The following is a 15,253-nucleotide window of genomic DNA, read 5'->3' on the forward strand; positions in this document are numbered from 1 at the left end:
TAGGAGGCCAGGGATTTGCTGACATACGTAAAAACGTCCAATTGTTTCTGAAGTCTATCAGAGATAATTATTACAAGCGTCTGCGAAGTGTTCTGTGTGAGCGAGGAACAAAAACATTACATAATAACGAAAATAAATGGCATCAATGAAAAAAAAATCACAGATAACTTAGCTAGCAGTGACACCCAGTACAACTTGTAAAGTGCTTACGCAAGCAAGAAAAGTAAAATCAGATCAAGTAAACCAGTCCAAGCCAGGCGTGTCACTTAGTAGCACACACAGTCATCTGTGGCACTGTCTTCCAGCATATAATATATATAAGTCCAAAAAATAAAATAGAGACATGAACCTATACATCTACAGTCCGAGGTCCAAGAGATGTGCTTTAAAAGCACATACTCGTTATTTGGGTTTTATTTTTTGTAGAACGTTCTAGTGAACGACATAGGGGTAAAGACTTATGCCATGGCGCCACCTTTCAGGTTATACGGGAATGACACGTTGAAACAAGACCGGCTGCTTTTTCCTGTCCTGGAGTTTGACGGGGTCAAGAATCTCACTGGTTTGACGTGTTAAAGACTTTAAAGCGATGTGGGAACGTTATCTCTTGACGTTGTTAGCTAAACATGTCTAAAACGCTAGTCCCAGCACCTGTTAAGAGCACAAATAAAATATGTTAAGGTCCTTACTGTGGTTGAAGAGACTTTGGCTTAATTTTTAGATTTGTTTTCAATTGTTTCTTTTGGCATTGTATTGTTATTTTTTATAGCTAGAGAAAGAAAACATAAATAAACCAGTAAATGTTTTAGATCTGCATTCGCCTACAGTATTTATTATTTGAAGTGAAAACACCATTACTCCATGTTCCTTGGTTACAATAACTTATAAATGCAAGTTTAAGGTTTGTGTTGCTTGGGGTTAGTGTTAGGATGGGAATACTTTATATGTCAAATATATCAAATATAAGGGGTTACATTATGGGAATCATGCAGACAACAACTAAACATGCAAACATTAATGTCAGAAAAGTTTAATCCAATTGTTCAGTAATGTTTATTTATCACTTTTATACCAGTTGGACTTAAACAATCCTTTTTTGTTGAGAATTAGTTATTGCAAACAAACTGAGAGAATTTATAAAACAAATCAAAATGCAACCATTCTACAATTTATTTAAACTTAAACTGCTTGTGTATAAGCACGTTTAAAATAAATGTAAATAAACTGATATTTTTATCTAGAGACTGATCATTATCAGTTGCTAAATTCTTTTAACCTATGGAAGTGCTTGCACTACTATATGGCAATAAATTGCTATATCATTTTTTTTGATGTGAGAAATTCATTTTTCATATTCCCACCTTGGCTTTTCTGGAACAAAAACTGTTTACAAGCTGATAACTCATTTTTGCTCTCATAGTGAGATGGGAGTATTTGTAGGCTAACACAAATCCATGTGACGTTATAACTTTAAAATAAAAAACAATGATTCTCAAAAACTGCCATTCAAGAATGTAACTCACAGCATTTAAATTGATTTCCAGTACTACCTAAAAGACCTTTATCAAATGTAGCTGAGATCTGAAAAAAAAATGATACTGTATATAAATGGAATACCAATTCACTAATACACAGGAAACACCCTGACCTTGTGAAAGCCATGCAGGTAGGCAAAAAAGTTGGAAAACCCTGCTGATAGAAGAGCTTTCTGAATTATCAAGGACATTGTTTTACTTGCTCAGCTGGTATGTTCTTTCTGAGTTTCCCGTCTGAGGAAATTCAGAAGTCCTAATTACATGGAAAGGAGCACAGAGAAACTTGTTTTTCAAATACTTGTTTTAGGTTTTGCAAATCAAGCGTACAGACAAATCACCAAATAAAGTGGAAAGAGATTTGTACATCTTCATAATTCTCTAATATGCATTATGGGAATGTAGACCTCATTGATGAACCTAAAAAAAACCCAAACAAGACAAGGTCATTCAACCCATCAAGCCCATTTGATAGTAGACAATCCAGAGGTCTCAGCCAGACATTTTTGAATGAAGTCAGGTTATTGGCTTCAACAGCGTGTTCCAGGCTTTGCCAGAGGGATATCCAAAGGTATGAAAATCGTGTCAAAAATCCACAAGAAACCATGAAGGACAAAATGTTTTCCATAGAGGACACAAAACATGTTTTGCATATAGACGCAATTCATAGGGATCTTAACATATATATGTGTAAGGTTGATACTATAACATTTCTTTTTTTGCATGTTCGGTAAATCATCTGAGACAGCTATGACTGACTAAGGCAATACTACAGCTCACCTGTTCATGTCTAGACATGTCAAGATCTTCTCTATTATTTTCATAGCCACCATAGGCCACTTAATTGAAGGTTATTAGCCATGGTACAAGAACAGTTCTAATTGAAGGTCATATTTGACACTTCTGTATTAAGCAGCAAAAATTATTTTAATGTTATCTAATAAGATCAAAACCATCAGAACTTTTATCTGTATTAAATGCAGGTCAATCTCAGTGCATTTTGTGAACAGCTGCTGTTAAGTATTTTCTGTGCTCTCTCAGCTCTTAGAAGAAACTATATTCAAACCCTAAAAGAGAAACAGAATGATCTAAGATTTAGATGCAAAGCTTTTCAGACTATATTTTTAGATTGGCTCTTCATCTTATTTAGGAAAAGCTGAATATAAGCCATATCAGTAGTTTGAAAAATAACCAGACTGAGAGATACAGTAGTTGTTGAGTCCCAGTGGAACAAATGTTGAAATTTTATCATTAATCATTACCGACCCCTAATAGGGAATTGCGTGGTTTGGTATTGGCATGGTCAAAATGGGAAGATTTACTGTTTTGACTAAATTTATTGGATTTCTTTAAATCTCTGATTAGCAAAGAAAAGGAAACTCATGTTAGCATTTGCATTTTTCTTTCAACTTTATTTGTAAAAAAATCTAATACAGATTATACAGTGGCTGTTTTCCTCTGTAATTATCATTTCAGTGCCTAGTTAATACTCAAAGTACAATTAGTGTATTTAAATGGGATTACCTGGAACACCATGGCTCAGATGAACTGATCCTCAGGAAAGCTTATTGGAAATATTTTTATACTATAAGGCCTTCCTATCATTCCTATCAGCTGCTTTGGGGACTGAGAAGGCATTGCATTTAGTGAATTATGTCTCTGACATGAAATCTCTTTATTGTCACTTTATTGATTTGAACTTTGTAAAACCTTTAACACCTGGCTTTAAAAGTGGTTTACATGCATCATATTATATAAAACTATTTCTATTTATGAATACTTGTCAGTTATCTTAAAATATTAACAGTTTGCATGAAATTGTCTGGACTTTTCTTCTGTGTAGTAAACAATTAAAGGAAATGCCATTGAGAAGTTCCCTCATCATACATGGACTTGTACGTGGTAAGGGCTGTGGCAACCTTTAGCAGAAGCTGGTAGCAGAGATCACAAGGCAGGACCATACCCTGACCAGCCCACTGCAGGGCACACACAAGAATGACTTAGAGTTAACCACTATCAGCATGTTTTGGGGGAAATGGCAGGAGAACAGTTGCTCTTGCAGAAGGCAGAACATGCAAACTCCACACAGAAGGCGGAATCAAACCCAGAACCGCAACAGCTGTGAAGAAGAAAAAGTTCACCAACCATGTCGCAGTGCTGCCCAAGCTCAGAACACACAGGTTATTTTTTTGTTGGTGAGCAATTATGCCATAATGTGACTTTTCTGCTTAAATACATTGACTGGTTTCCATGTGATTAGCAGGTTCAGAAAAGATATGTCAACACTACAGCAGGAACATAAAAAAAGATGATCATAAAAAATTATATTGTATATGTACAACATCTAACTCACTTATGCAAATGTTCAGATAATCATACTTTGATTTTCTTTCTTCAAGAATGTGTGGTGTACAATATAAAATTAAATAATCTGATAGATCAAAACTGAATTGTTATATGTAGTATATACACTATATTGCTATATATTATATAGTATAAAGTAAAATAGTACAGATTTTATATTTATATTTACAAAACGTAAATAACTGTATCATATTGTTGTATCATGTACTGTATGTGTATGAATGCACATATGCTGTATATGAAGGAACAAGTAAAGGTTTATTCCGTGCTGAAAAGAAAAGAGACACCGTTTTGGCTGTGGAGCCTTCTATAGGTGTCTGTATATTAATGTACTGTATGTGCATAATATGTATGAATATATCTACTGTATATGAATGCTATGCTCTAATTATAGATTTTCCTGATTTTTAAAACCTGTGACCAGTAGAGTTTGAAGAGCTCAGACTTTATTTCGGCACACTCCACGCATATACTGTACGCCTGTACTGACAGTCAGTGGCGTAACATGGGCAACACATTTTTGAAGTTAGTGCAATTCTAAATTTAAATATCGTCGAGATTAAAACGTCACCTGTTTCTTATGTTCTTTACAAAATGTAAGTGAATTGAGGAGAGGTGGGTTTCGTATTTGAACTTCAGATCTACAGGTGACGTAAATAATTATAGTATTGTAACGCTTACGGCCGACAGGCACTGTGTAAGAGCCGGCGTACCAGAGCGGGTGACGTCACCGCCCTTCCCTGTGATAGCAGGACCACAGCTACTGGGCTGTAGAGAGATCTCTCTTTGGCTCACGGGGCTAGGTCGCTGCAGAGAGACGCGGAAGTCCCGGGTTCGAGCCCCGGACGGTGCAGGGGCCGACCTAATGCGGCAAGGGCGCCCGCCTGAGCCCCCGTTGCGTTACAGTATAATTTATACTTTAAACAGTCTGATTTAAGCGCTTCAGCTCTCTCAAACGGACACGTTGTGATATTACTACCCCCTTGCGGATTAATCTGCTATCGTGGGAGTCTTCGGTTTGAACTCTCGTCCCATCACAGGGTTGAAAGAACCGCAGCTGTACTTCTGCATCACCGCGTGATTGTTTAAACTATAAGACGAAAATGACAGATCCAAGATCCAAGATTCAGCCAAAGATGTGAGATGTTTAAGTTAACTCGTGCCTGAAATCGACTAACAGCGTAAGGTACTGATACATAGAGGAACGTTTTAAAACAGCTCATAGGTTCCGTCAGAGCAGTAACTGCTGTGACACCATTCTCATGGAGTGTGTCTTTTATTTTCACTTCCTGGATCTGGAAGAGTGGATGAGGTGATATAGAGTAACGTGGAGGTGAGTATGTTATTTAACAATACTACAATTTCCGTGCCATTAAATTCGTTAAAATTACGATTGCATATTTTCTTTTACAAATAACACTGAAGACATTAAGTAATTCACTTTTTTCGTGCTTCTTCTGGATGAAAAAGACGAGAAGGTCGTGTCTCAAAGTAAAAGGTTTAAGTCAGGCCGTGGTAGTGATAAATTAAAGTGTAAGGTTTTCATCTTAGAAAAAAAGTGTTTTATAGTAAGTGAAATTTTGTTAACGCAATCGGAATATCCATTTTAACAGTAATGGCTCCGATTAGTTTTTTGTAGATTGCCTTATTTATTATTTTTATGCAATTTGGGAAGAAAAGCATAGATCATTTTTATATTCTGTCAGTTCCAGAATCTATATATATATAGTATTTCTTCTAGATGGGCACCATTTGGAAATTGTATGATCTTTTTTATTGAAAATAAAAATAGAATTGTAGGTTTGTGCAGCCGGCGGCCTAGTTCCTTTGGTGTATTTGAAGTGCTTTAGCCTTAGCAGCTCAAGTCGTCCAAGATCTTTAAAGTGCACTTTTTATTTGTTATAAAGCTGTCGTGCCAAATAACACCCTTCGCCGTGTTTCCCACCACAGTACTCCAGAGAATACCTCTATATTATTACAGTCCAATCAGTACATATTAACTGATAAAGCCTTCTTTCCTTGTGCTGTCAAGACCGGAGACAGACCTTCAACAGAAATCGAAAAAACGCAGGAAGAGTAATCATTCTGATAAGCAGTACAGCGATTCTGCTGGGTTCAACGAATATTAATGTCATTTTTAAATTAATGATTTACCTTGTGACAAGTGTTAAGTGTAATTTACTTGACTGGCTTTGTAAAATGCAAAGGTGTTTAGAGTTTGTTGGCTCAGATGTGTGCAGGCCCAGAGGAGCCTTATGTAAGCAGGAAAGCTAGTCTCTTGAAAAGAGAGGGTTAAGTAAGACAGCTGCTCCAGCCCTCAGAAGGTGAGAGCACAAGGAGCCACATGTCTAATTCTTAGTATATCTGTCTGCAATATTTTTATTTAAAACATAAGACAGGATACAAAGGAGAGGAGGCCATTCAGCCCATCTTGCCCTTTTGGTAGTTAGTAGTTAATTGAGCCAAGTATCTCATTTAGCTTTTTTTTTGACTGAAGCTTAAGTATCAACTACAGCCACATGGTTTGGTAGCTTGTTTCATATTCATGCATTCTTTTGGGTAATTTCATTTTCTTCTTTGGATAAAGAAGTGGATAAAGATGGCCTTTTTTGCACATTTAAATACACTTCTGTGTCATCATCACTTGTATCCTCTGGTTTGTGTTAGTTCATTTTGAAGAAGGCTGCTGGGCTGACTTTCTCGATAAAAGCCTTTGAGGATTATGAGTAATTTGCTTCATGCAAGCATAGTAGAGAGTAAATACAGAAATAGTTACTTGGTAAAATCAGTTCAGGTTTTAAAAACGGCAAATTTAGCCTTGAAGGAAATATTGTATCATTTTTCTCATGCAAGTGAAATTGTTTAAAAGAAGACATCTAATCGCTACAGGTCAGACAGTATTGTGCTGTTTTTGTTTGATCAGTGTTGCCCTGTTTTGTGGGTCAGAATCAGTGACTTAATTTGGAATTTGGTTTGAGACAGATATAACATTTTATTTTTCTGTTCTCTCAGCAGGTCTGCAGAAGACAATGGTGTTGAAAGAGATTCCAGCTGAGAATTTAACCCGGCCTCTGGGCCGCAATGAAGTAATCGGCTTGCTTTTCCGCCTGACAATATTTGGTACGGTGACCTACTTTACCATCAAATGGATGGTAGATGCAATTGATCCTACAAGGAAGCAGAAAGTTGAAGCACAGAAGCAGGTATGATGATAAAGTACAAGAATGAGTGACAGAGCAGAGCAGTACACTAGCTGGTTTTTATTTTAATTTGAGCATATTCTGTTCCAAGAGTAGCTACATATCCAGTAGAATTAATACTTCCAAAAACTGTAAGTAACATAATTATTTGTGCAGGCAGAATTCCTACTCAGTCCAAGCTTAAGAACCCTGGTCGTTCCTCATGTGCTGGACATTGCTGGTTTAATAGAACTGTCGGGTAAGGCTTTTTCTGTCACTAGAACGAAACTGCAGAAGGGAGTGGCAGAAAGAATGGTAAATTACTATAGCTGTCTTATCCACCTTGTGTAATCATTAAAACCAATTTCCCTAACAAACCGAAACTCCTGATTCTATTGTTGGCCTGTCTTTTGCTCTTGCAGGCAGAAAAGCTCATGAAACAGATTGGTGTGAAGAATGTGAAACTTTCAGAATACGAAATGAGCATTGCTGCTCATTTGGTTGACCCATTGAGTATGCAGGTGAGTGACTGTATGAATTGAGCAAGATGTTATCTGGGAAAACTCCCTTTAAGCTTCAAACGTTTCAGTCTCAACAGGTAGGTCCTCTCCAACAGCTATATCACCTTGCAGCTCCCAACTGGCAGCCCACCGAAGCTAAGCACCTGTGACCATGGTCAGTACCGGGATGGTTGTGTTGCTGCTGGAAGAGGTGTTAGTGGGGCCAGTAGAGGGCGCTCACCATCAGGTCTTTGTGAGTCCTGATGCCACAGTATAGTGTACAGGGACAATATGCTGTAAAAAGGGCACCATCCTTCGGATTAGATATAAAACCGATGTCCTGGTTCTCTGTTATCATTAAAAAACTTAAAAAAGGGTGTTTCTTGAGACGAGAGGGGTGTTACCAGTCATGGCCTCCTAATAATCCCCATCTATGAATTATTTTTTTTGCTAAGTAAAACTGTCTCAGAACCTCATGACATTGATTGCTTTCCCCTTGATTTTATATAATGTGATCTTTGTAGAAGTGTAAGAGGGACGAGATGTCTGTTTTGTGAAGATTTGCAGATCAATATATAACTGTAGAAATCTCTGCAAGAGTCAGATCTTCTTGGGAGAATTCATGAGTGGAATGAGCCCTATAGAATATATTCAGGCACATTTCTGATATAACAAATTGTCCTAAGGAGTTTGGCATCATTGTACTTGTTTTTTTTTAACATTTTGCCACTCTCGTGGCTGGCATGTTTATGTACTTAAACACACATTCAGCACAGCAGAAGATTTATGTGGTGAGATTTGTTAATTGTTGCCTCTTTGTGGATGATTTTGGTATTGCTCTGTTACTCAAGATGGCTGCTGGACAGAGTTGGCAGTGGGCAGTGCTGTAAAGCAGGAGTTTACTACCTTATTCAAAGGAAGGGGCCACCTTAGTGTTTCGAGTTAATCCATGTACCTCTTGCTATGGGTTTTTGCACAACGTTTATAGAACCATTTTCTGTGTATATATATAAGTACAAGTAGGAAATAAAGTATGTAGCTTATACATATGTATTTATTCTTTCAAACTGAGTTAGAAATGATGACTGCAATGTGCCATTTTTCCCTGTAATAATCCCTACGCACTTTACTATAAGTTAAGGTGTTTAAAGTTGATTATATACAACTGTCAATATGCAGTGCAGTAGGTTAACACATTATTGTGTGCAAAAGGGTTTGTTTGAATTGGAACAAGTAAAGGTTTATTCCCTGCTGAAAAGGTGCAAAGGTGAAGGCTCCAGAGCTGAAATGTTGTCTCTTTTCTTTTCAGCATGAAATAAACCTTTACTTGTTCCATTGCAGCTTACGAATGCTGACGCAGCTGCCTTATTTGAAGATCTATCTTCGAAGTGTTTGTGGCCACATGCTCTGCAGTACTTTGCAAAGAAACAACTGTAAAAGTGAGAAGTAGTGAGGAGCACAAATCCCCCTTCAGAAGATCACTGTTTTTACTATTTCTTTATAATAATAAGGAAAAAACATTATTGTCATATCAGGTTTAATCAGATGCAATGGCAGGGTTTTATTAGTGTAAGTAATAATATCCCTCTTATCTCATCAGGTATTTGAACAGAAGGGTTGTTGGTCATCACTTAAATAATCATCTGTTTTCAGATCACTTGGAATGACATAGCTGGCTTGGATGATGTCATCACTGAACTGAAAGATACAGTTATACTTCCCATCCAGAAGAGGCACTTATTTGAGGGATCAAGGTTACTACAGCCCCCAAAAGGTGGGAAGAGGATAGTTAGAAGATCTTACGTGTTTCATCTTTTGTTGTGTGATGCGTGTTTACGGTAGCATATTGTTTGTTGGTTGTGAGTCATTTTTGTTTGGCACGTAAGACTGCAAAGTCTCTTATTTTACAGTGTGTTTTGTCTTGCCTTCATTTCTCTCCCTCCTTGGGTTGTTCTCCAGGTGTGCTGCTGTATGGCCCTCCAGGCTGTGGCAAGACACTGATTGCTAAAGCCACAGCCAAGGAGGCAGGCTTTCGCTTCATAAATCTGCAGCCCTCCACTCTCACTGACAAGTGGTATGGAGAGTCCCAGAAACTTGCCGCTGCTGTTTTCTCCCTGGCAGTGAAGCTCCAGCCTTCCATCATCTTTATTGATGAGATTGGTAAGCGATACTTGTTCTTGTCGTGTTTCTTTAATTAAGAAATCAGAAGTTAAGGTTTGGCCGTCACAATTTACTGTGATCTTGTACGCATTCTTATTTTCTTTGAGGCAAAAAATAACTTTGCCCCTTACGCTGCCAAAGGCTGTTCAGTAGATGGCGTGTTGTATTCTGTTTAAACCTGAACAAGAGGTTCAATTGAATATACTGAACACTCTAAACACCATGAACTGGTGTATTTAATAGGTACAAGGTGACCTCGCTTCAACCTGTAAGACACCAGGTTACAGGTCTCATGTGGAGCACTCAAGGAAGTAGTTGATTTTGTTCTGGTTGCCAGGTTCATGATGTCTGACGTCAGTGGATGAGGCTGGACACAATCTTTAAAACAAAATCCTAGTAGCCTTTTTGTTTTAGATTTCCTTTCTTTGTTTTTGTGTATTATATTACATCGTCTTGTTGGTTAATGCTGGACTGATTCCATGACTGTAAGTGTGATAACTACAGCAGTCACTGGTTTTCAAAGTTTTTTTTTTTGGTATCAAAAGGAAGCTGTTTTGCTTTGGTCTGATAAAACATCAGATAATTACTGTAACAAACAAAACTGATATTGTTTAAATTCATTTCCAGTTACGCTCTGCAGGCAAATTGAACCCCACTTCACTTCAGCTTCATAACACGGCACACTTTATTGATTTAACAGGTCTGCGTCCGTTAGATAACATGGCGCAGGACAATGAGCATCTGCTTTTGAAATACTGCATCTTTGACCTCTCTCCCAGATTCCTTCCTGAGGAGCCGTTCCAGTTCGGATCATGAGGCCACAGCCATGATGAAAGCGCAGTTCATGAGTCTCTGGGATGGGCTAGACACAGATTTCCACTGCCAGGTGGATTCTTTGGACAGTTTCTAAACGAAATCCTTCCATGTGCCGCTATGATTGGCAGATTCTCATTAACATAGATTCTCTACTCCTCCAGCACTGAAGTGAATTCTGTTGCCTGGGCTCACTCCAGTGCTGGGGTCGTAGAGAATTTATGCTATTGGAGTTCCTGCACTGGAGAAACTGGTTTAGTAATAACTGATCTGACTTTTAATGAAAAAGAATAGTTTTTTGTTCAAATGACATGCTAATTAGCCTTCTTCTGGGACAGTAAGGCTTAATTTTCTCTGGTCTCTGTCTCTGGTGGGGAACCAGGACTCCATTCTGCCTGTTTTGCCAGATTGAAATTTTGCATAATGCCAAATGGGAGATGAGTCCATCAGATACTTGATACATGTGGCTGAAAACTTTTGTTTAAACCAGTGTTTCTAATTGTATTTTTTTTAACTTTGGAGAGCTTAATTTTAAATAACCACATACAGAGAACTGTATGGCCAGCAATAAAGAAGATGATTAGCCTTACATTTTATGTAGGTCTGAATCTTTACCAGATATTTCAGTGTATGTACCTGCTCAGTGTTTGGGATGTCTTTAAGGTAGAATGATGACACAGTTTAGAAATATTTATTTTGTTCTACTTTATAGGTCATGGTAATGGGAGCCACCAATCGGCCTCAGGATCTGGATTCTGCTATACTGAGGAGGATGCCCACAAGATTTCACATCAATCAGCCAGTGAGTGGAGTGGGGATGCAAGTCTAGGGCTTTCTTCCCTGTAGATCACGGTTTACTGCAGGGCTGTAGGTAGTAGTTTGGTTCAGTGCATTGGGTTTTGTTCCAGACATGTTCTCAGTTACAGTGCTCCAGATTTATTCCAACCCCTGATGGAGGAAAAATAAACCCCAAGTAACATAAGGGTTTACAGATTGGAGACTTTCTTTCTTTTTCATATTAATGACAAATGTGACTTTGCTTTGTGTAGCATTATAATGATTACAGCATGACATTACTAGACACATTATCCAATTATACCCATTCTGCTACATGATGTTGTTGTTCCTAGTACACCAGGGGAATTCATTATTCTGGTGGGGCATTAATTAGTTAGTTGCATAATTATCATACTTCTAACCAGACATAGTGGTGGTTTCAAGGTAACCACTTTTAATAAAGCAAAAGTCTTGTGTAATGATCTGTAGAAGACCTTAGGAACAATCTTGTGTGGATAATTCAGAAAGTTCTTTGTTAGTTAATTAGCTATTCCAAATAGCAGACTTTATTGAATGTCCTCCTGGAACAGTGTTTGAAACCCTTGGTTTAGTGGCTATCAGTCTTTCTTATTAAAGGAAATAGAGAGTTATTGGCATATTTAAATGTTCAGTAGATGTACATACCTAAATATTGGTTTATCGTTCCTGACTGGTAAAAAGTTTAAAACATTTTGCTTGTGTTTAGGGATACAGTTCTTAGACTAAGTGAGTAGACTTCAACAGGTTCTCAGAGCTCTCAGAATCTTTTGACAAATTTGCTCAATTGTAAGAGGACCAAGTGTACTACAACCATTTCAAGCTCTCTAATGTTCTTTTCAGAACTTCCGACAAAGGGAGGAAATCCTGAAACTCATTTTGGAAAATGAAAACGTAAGTGCTTGTTCTTTATATCAAAACTGCTTCAGAGCTGTTGCTTAGAGGCAGGAAGCTCCCAGTTTTCTGTTGGTTTTGGTTTAACTTGATGTCAGAGCAATTTATATACCACAGGGGAGGGGACTCTTTTATCTGTGAGTCAGGCCACTGTGTGTTTTTAAAGAAGGCTTGGTTCTCTTGTAGGTGGATGCTGTTGTTGACCTGCGGGAAGTTGCGAAGGACACTGATGGGTTCTCGGGAAGTGACCTTCGAGAGATGTGCAGGGATGCGGCCCTGTTGTGTGTGAGAGACTTTGTTCACAGCAGCACTGTTAATGACAGGTACGGTGCTATACCCTGCTATGGTTTCAGGCCCCAGCAGATAGGGCAGCAGTGAAAGAAAAGCATAAAACTCCCCATCTTTGTTTTTCATTTCACTAAGGGTGAAATTTTTAAACTGGTAATATCTTTAAGATCTGCTTGAGCTAAACATTGGCATTTGTTGTTTAGCCACCCTGTCATTTTGTTTAGCTTTATGAAAGGTTTCTTGTGCATATATAAATGTCATCCATTTACCATAACATGAACTTAAATTAAAGTCCGGTTAACATGCTGGGTTCTTTTGGGGTTTTTTTGTAGTCAAGAAGAGGAGTTTATCCGACCTATCCACCAGCAAGACCTCCAAAAGGCAATAGAAAAGATGAAGAAGTCCAAAAGTGCGGGAGTACAGAGCGTTCTGATGCATGCTGCCTTAGACTGAGGATCAACAGTGATGAGACTGGCCTGTGCCTGTGTAGGCACTGTACTCCACAGCAGCACATCCTGGGAAAGGAGTCCAGTGGGACTGGGTGAGGGAAAGGACTACCATTGCTCATTTATTTTCAGTTTTCTAAAAGAAAAGAACTGGGACAACATTATCTGAGTGTGAGCTAAATTTGCAGTCTGAAGCCAAGGTAAACTAGTTTCTTGTTTCTTTGACAAGTTACAGTCCTCCTGAAATATCTTACACCAGCATACCATAGAGGCAATGAACTTTTCCGCATTCTGTTCATTAAAAAAGTTATATGTAATGGGAATCTTTCTTCAGTTCCTTTTAAAAGATTTTTGTCTATAGATAAATATGCCATATATAGTACAACACGGTTTATAGGTAAAGGATTTGAAAATTGGAAATCTGTGTTATTTGCACGTCTAACAAAATAATCATTGTCTAAAGACCAAAGGAATATACCAAGTGTGTTTTCTTCATGTTTCTTTGTTTTGGACATGAAGGTATGGTGGATGTTTTTATTTTTTACCATCTTTCTAGTCGTTTGAAGGAAGCAAAGAATACAGGAGAAAGTCCAAGAGCCCACTGCTAAACACACTGAAGGTTTTACATGACTTTCCTGAATGTTCAAAACAGATATTTTATACTGCTTTGGTACAGGTGGTTTGGTTTCGGGCAGCTGTGGTGACTCAAAGATGCAAAATTAAACCGTGTGTAACAGAAAGAGACTTTACGGTGTACAGACAGACATGATTCAGATGCTGCTGAGTTTATGGCTCATTAGAGCATGGCCTTCTGTTCTTTTATCAATGCGAATACATTCTATTATATGTTTAGTGAAATGAAATATTTTGCAAACTGCACTCTAATATATTTTTATTTTAATGAGTAGAATGTTTTTTTTACAAAACAGGTGAATTTTAATTTTAAACATTGTAAAGTTTTTTTATTCTAGTATTAGTGACTAAATTGTTTTTAGTCTTTAGTTCATCTGTCGGCGCTTATTTGGCAACGGCGTGAAGTTAGTTGCATACAGTTGAGTGCTGCAGTAGGGTTGTTCCCATGTTTAAAACATAGTTTCAATACACTCATTGCATTTTATGTTTGTGTAAGATTAGCTCTAGTTAACCTGACAAAAACAAAAAGCACTGTTTCTACATAGAATGCACTGAAATTTGTCAGGTCTAAAACTCAGATTGAAGAGCTGATGTTGATATAAGTATTCACCAAAATCTGATGTTGATATAAGTATTCACCATTCAAACAGATGTTGAAGAATATGATTCCAAATATTTCAGTGGCCATTCTTCGGCAAAATTAAGGTGAATATTATTTAGTCTGTACAGCTTTGTTGCTGATCTAATAAAAGTTAAACCGTGCCCTTTCTTTTTGATCAGAACTAATAGAGGCATCAAAGAAAAAAGTTCTCCCATAGGTGTGTCTATATGAATAATATTTTCAGATGCCATATAAGACTGTATTTCTTAAGTCATTCTATATCCAGGCCATATTTTTCCCCAAAATTAATCAGGTAAGACCAAAGTAATTTACCGTACCACAACAGAATTGATTCCCTGATTCTAACATTCATTATGTGTACAGAGCTCTGATGTAATAAAAACTATTTTTCACGAAGAAGAAACAAGAGTGACGCATCAAAAAAACAAAACAATGTATTAGACAGAACCATCTTACCAGGCTTGCAGAGTATGTGTTAGTAAAAGGCTGATATACCACGGTTGTGCAAGTGTTGTAAGAATAATGGTCTATTACACTCTCTGTGGGTGCTTCTATTAATATGGATCACCTAGTATCGCACAGTGTAGATGGAAGACTGTTGACTTAGACCAGTTTAAAAATCCTTCTTTGAGAATCTTGATATCTTTGTGGAAGTTACGTCACAGATCCTCTTTTATAGCCATCCAGAAGCACAGACCATAGCCCCTGAAAAAGTTGCAAAGACCTGGCAAAGTCCTTTCCATTTCCTGCACTGTCCCTAAACATGATCATGAACATGATTGAGAAATCTCTGGAATCTTGCTTGCGTACATCAACCAGAGGGTTGTGCCCCAGTCTTATGCGTACTTATATTTTGCCTGTACTGTTTGTGCTTCTACAATAAACAAGATTTTATATTCAGACTTGACTGTCTTGTTTTCTTAGATCTCTAATCTGTTAATCACGGGAAAGAAGATGAAAGTGGCATGGGTACATTCCTCCCGTATGTGTTAAAACTAAATGAGACAAG

General features: G+C 37.7%; 1 protein-coding gene across 2 annotated transcripts; it reads left to right on the forward strand.

The window, feature by feature from the left end:
• The first annotated feature begins 4,688 nt into the window (after window positions 1-4,688).
• On the forward strand, window positions 4,689-15,144 carry atad1b (ATPase family AAA domain containing 1b). Of its 2 annotated transcripts, none has more exons than XM_015346757.2 (10): window positions 4,689-5,229; window positions 6,909-7,099; window positions 7,498-7,596; window positions 9,229-9,349; window positions 9,535-9,735; window positions 10,515-10,621; window positions 11,261-11,350; window positions 12,205-12,255; window positions 12,442-12,578; window positions 12,876-15,144. In XM_015346757.2, the coding sequence occupies exons 2-10, from the start codon at window positions 6,926-6,928 to the stop codon at window positions 12,994-12,996; spliced, it is 1,101 nt and encodes a 366-aa protein (XP_015202243.1). In that variant the 5' UTR covers window positions 4,689-5,229; window positions 6,909-6,925; the 3' UTR covers window positions 12,997-15,144. The 2 variants fall into 2 exon arrangements, with proteins under 2 accessions (XP_015202243.1, XP_006630434.1); XM_006630371.3 differs by having other exon boundaries at window positions 6,912-7,099.
• Window positions 15,145-15,253: the final 109 nt, after the last annotated feature.

This window comes from Lepisosteus oculatus, chromosome 4 (assembly GCF_040954835.1).
Source record: "Lepisosteus oculatus isolate fLepOcu1 chromosome 4, fLepOcu1.hap2, whole genome shotgun sequence".
Taxonomy (NCBI): Eukaryota; Metazoa; Chordata; class Actinopteri; order Semionotiformes; family Lepisosteidae; genus Lepisosteus; species Lepisosteus oculatus.

Bases quoted from the DNA above. Each gene is read 5' to 3' on its own strand.
- atad1b (XM_015346757.2), top strand. From the start codon at position 6,926: ATGGTGTTGAAAGAGATTCCAGCTGAGAATTTAACCCGGCCTCTGGGC. The intron at 9,350-9,534 runs GTGGGAAGAGGA...GTTGTTCTCCAG, and splicing joins GTTACTACAGCCCCCAAAAG to GTGTGCTGCTGTATGGCCCT. The intron at 11,351-12,204 runs GTGAGTGGAGTG...TGTTCTTTTCAG, and splicing joins GATTTCACATCAATCAGCCA to AACTTCCGACAAAGGGAGGA.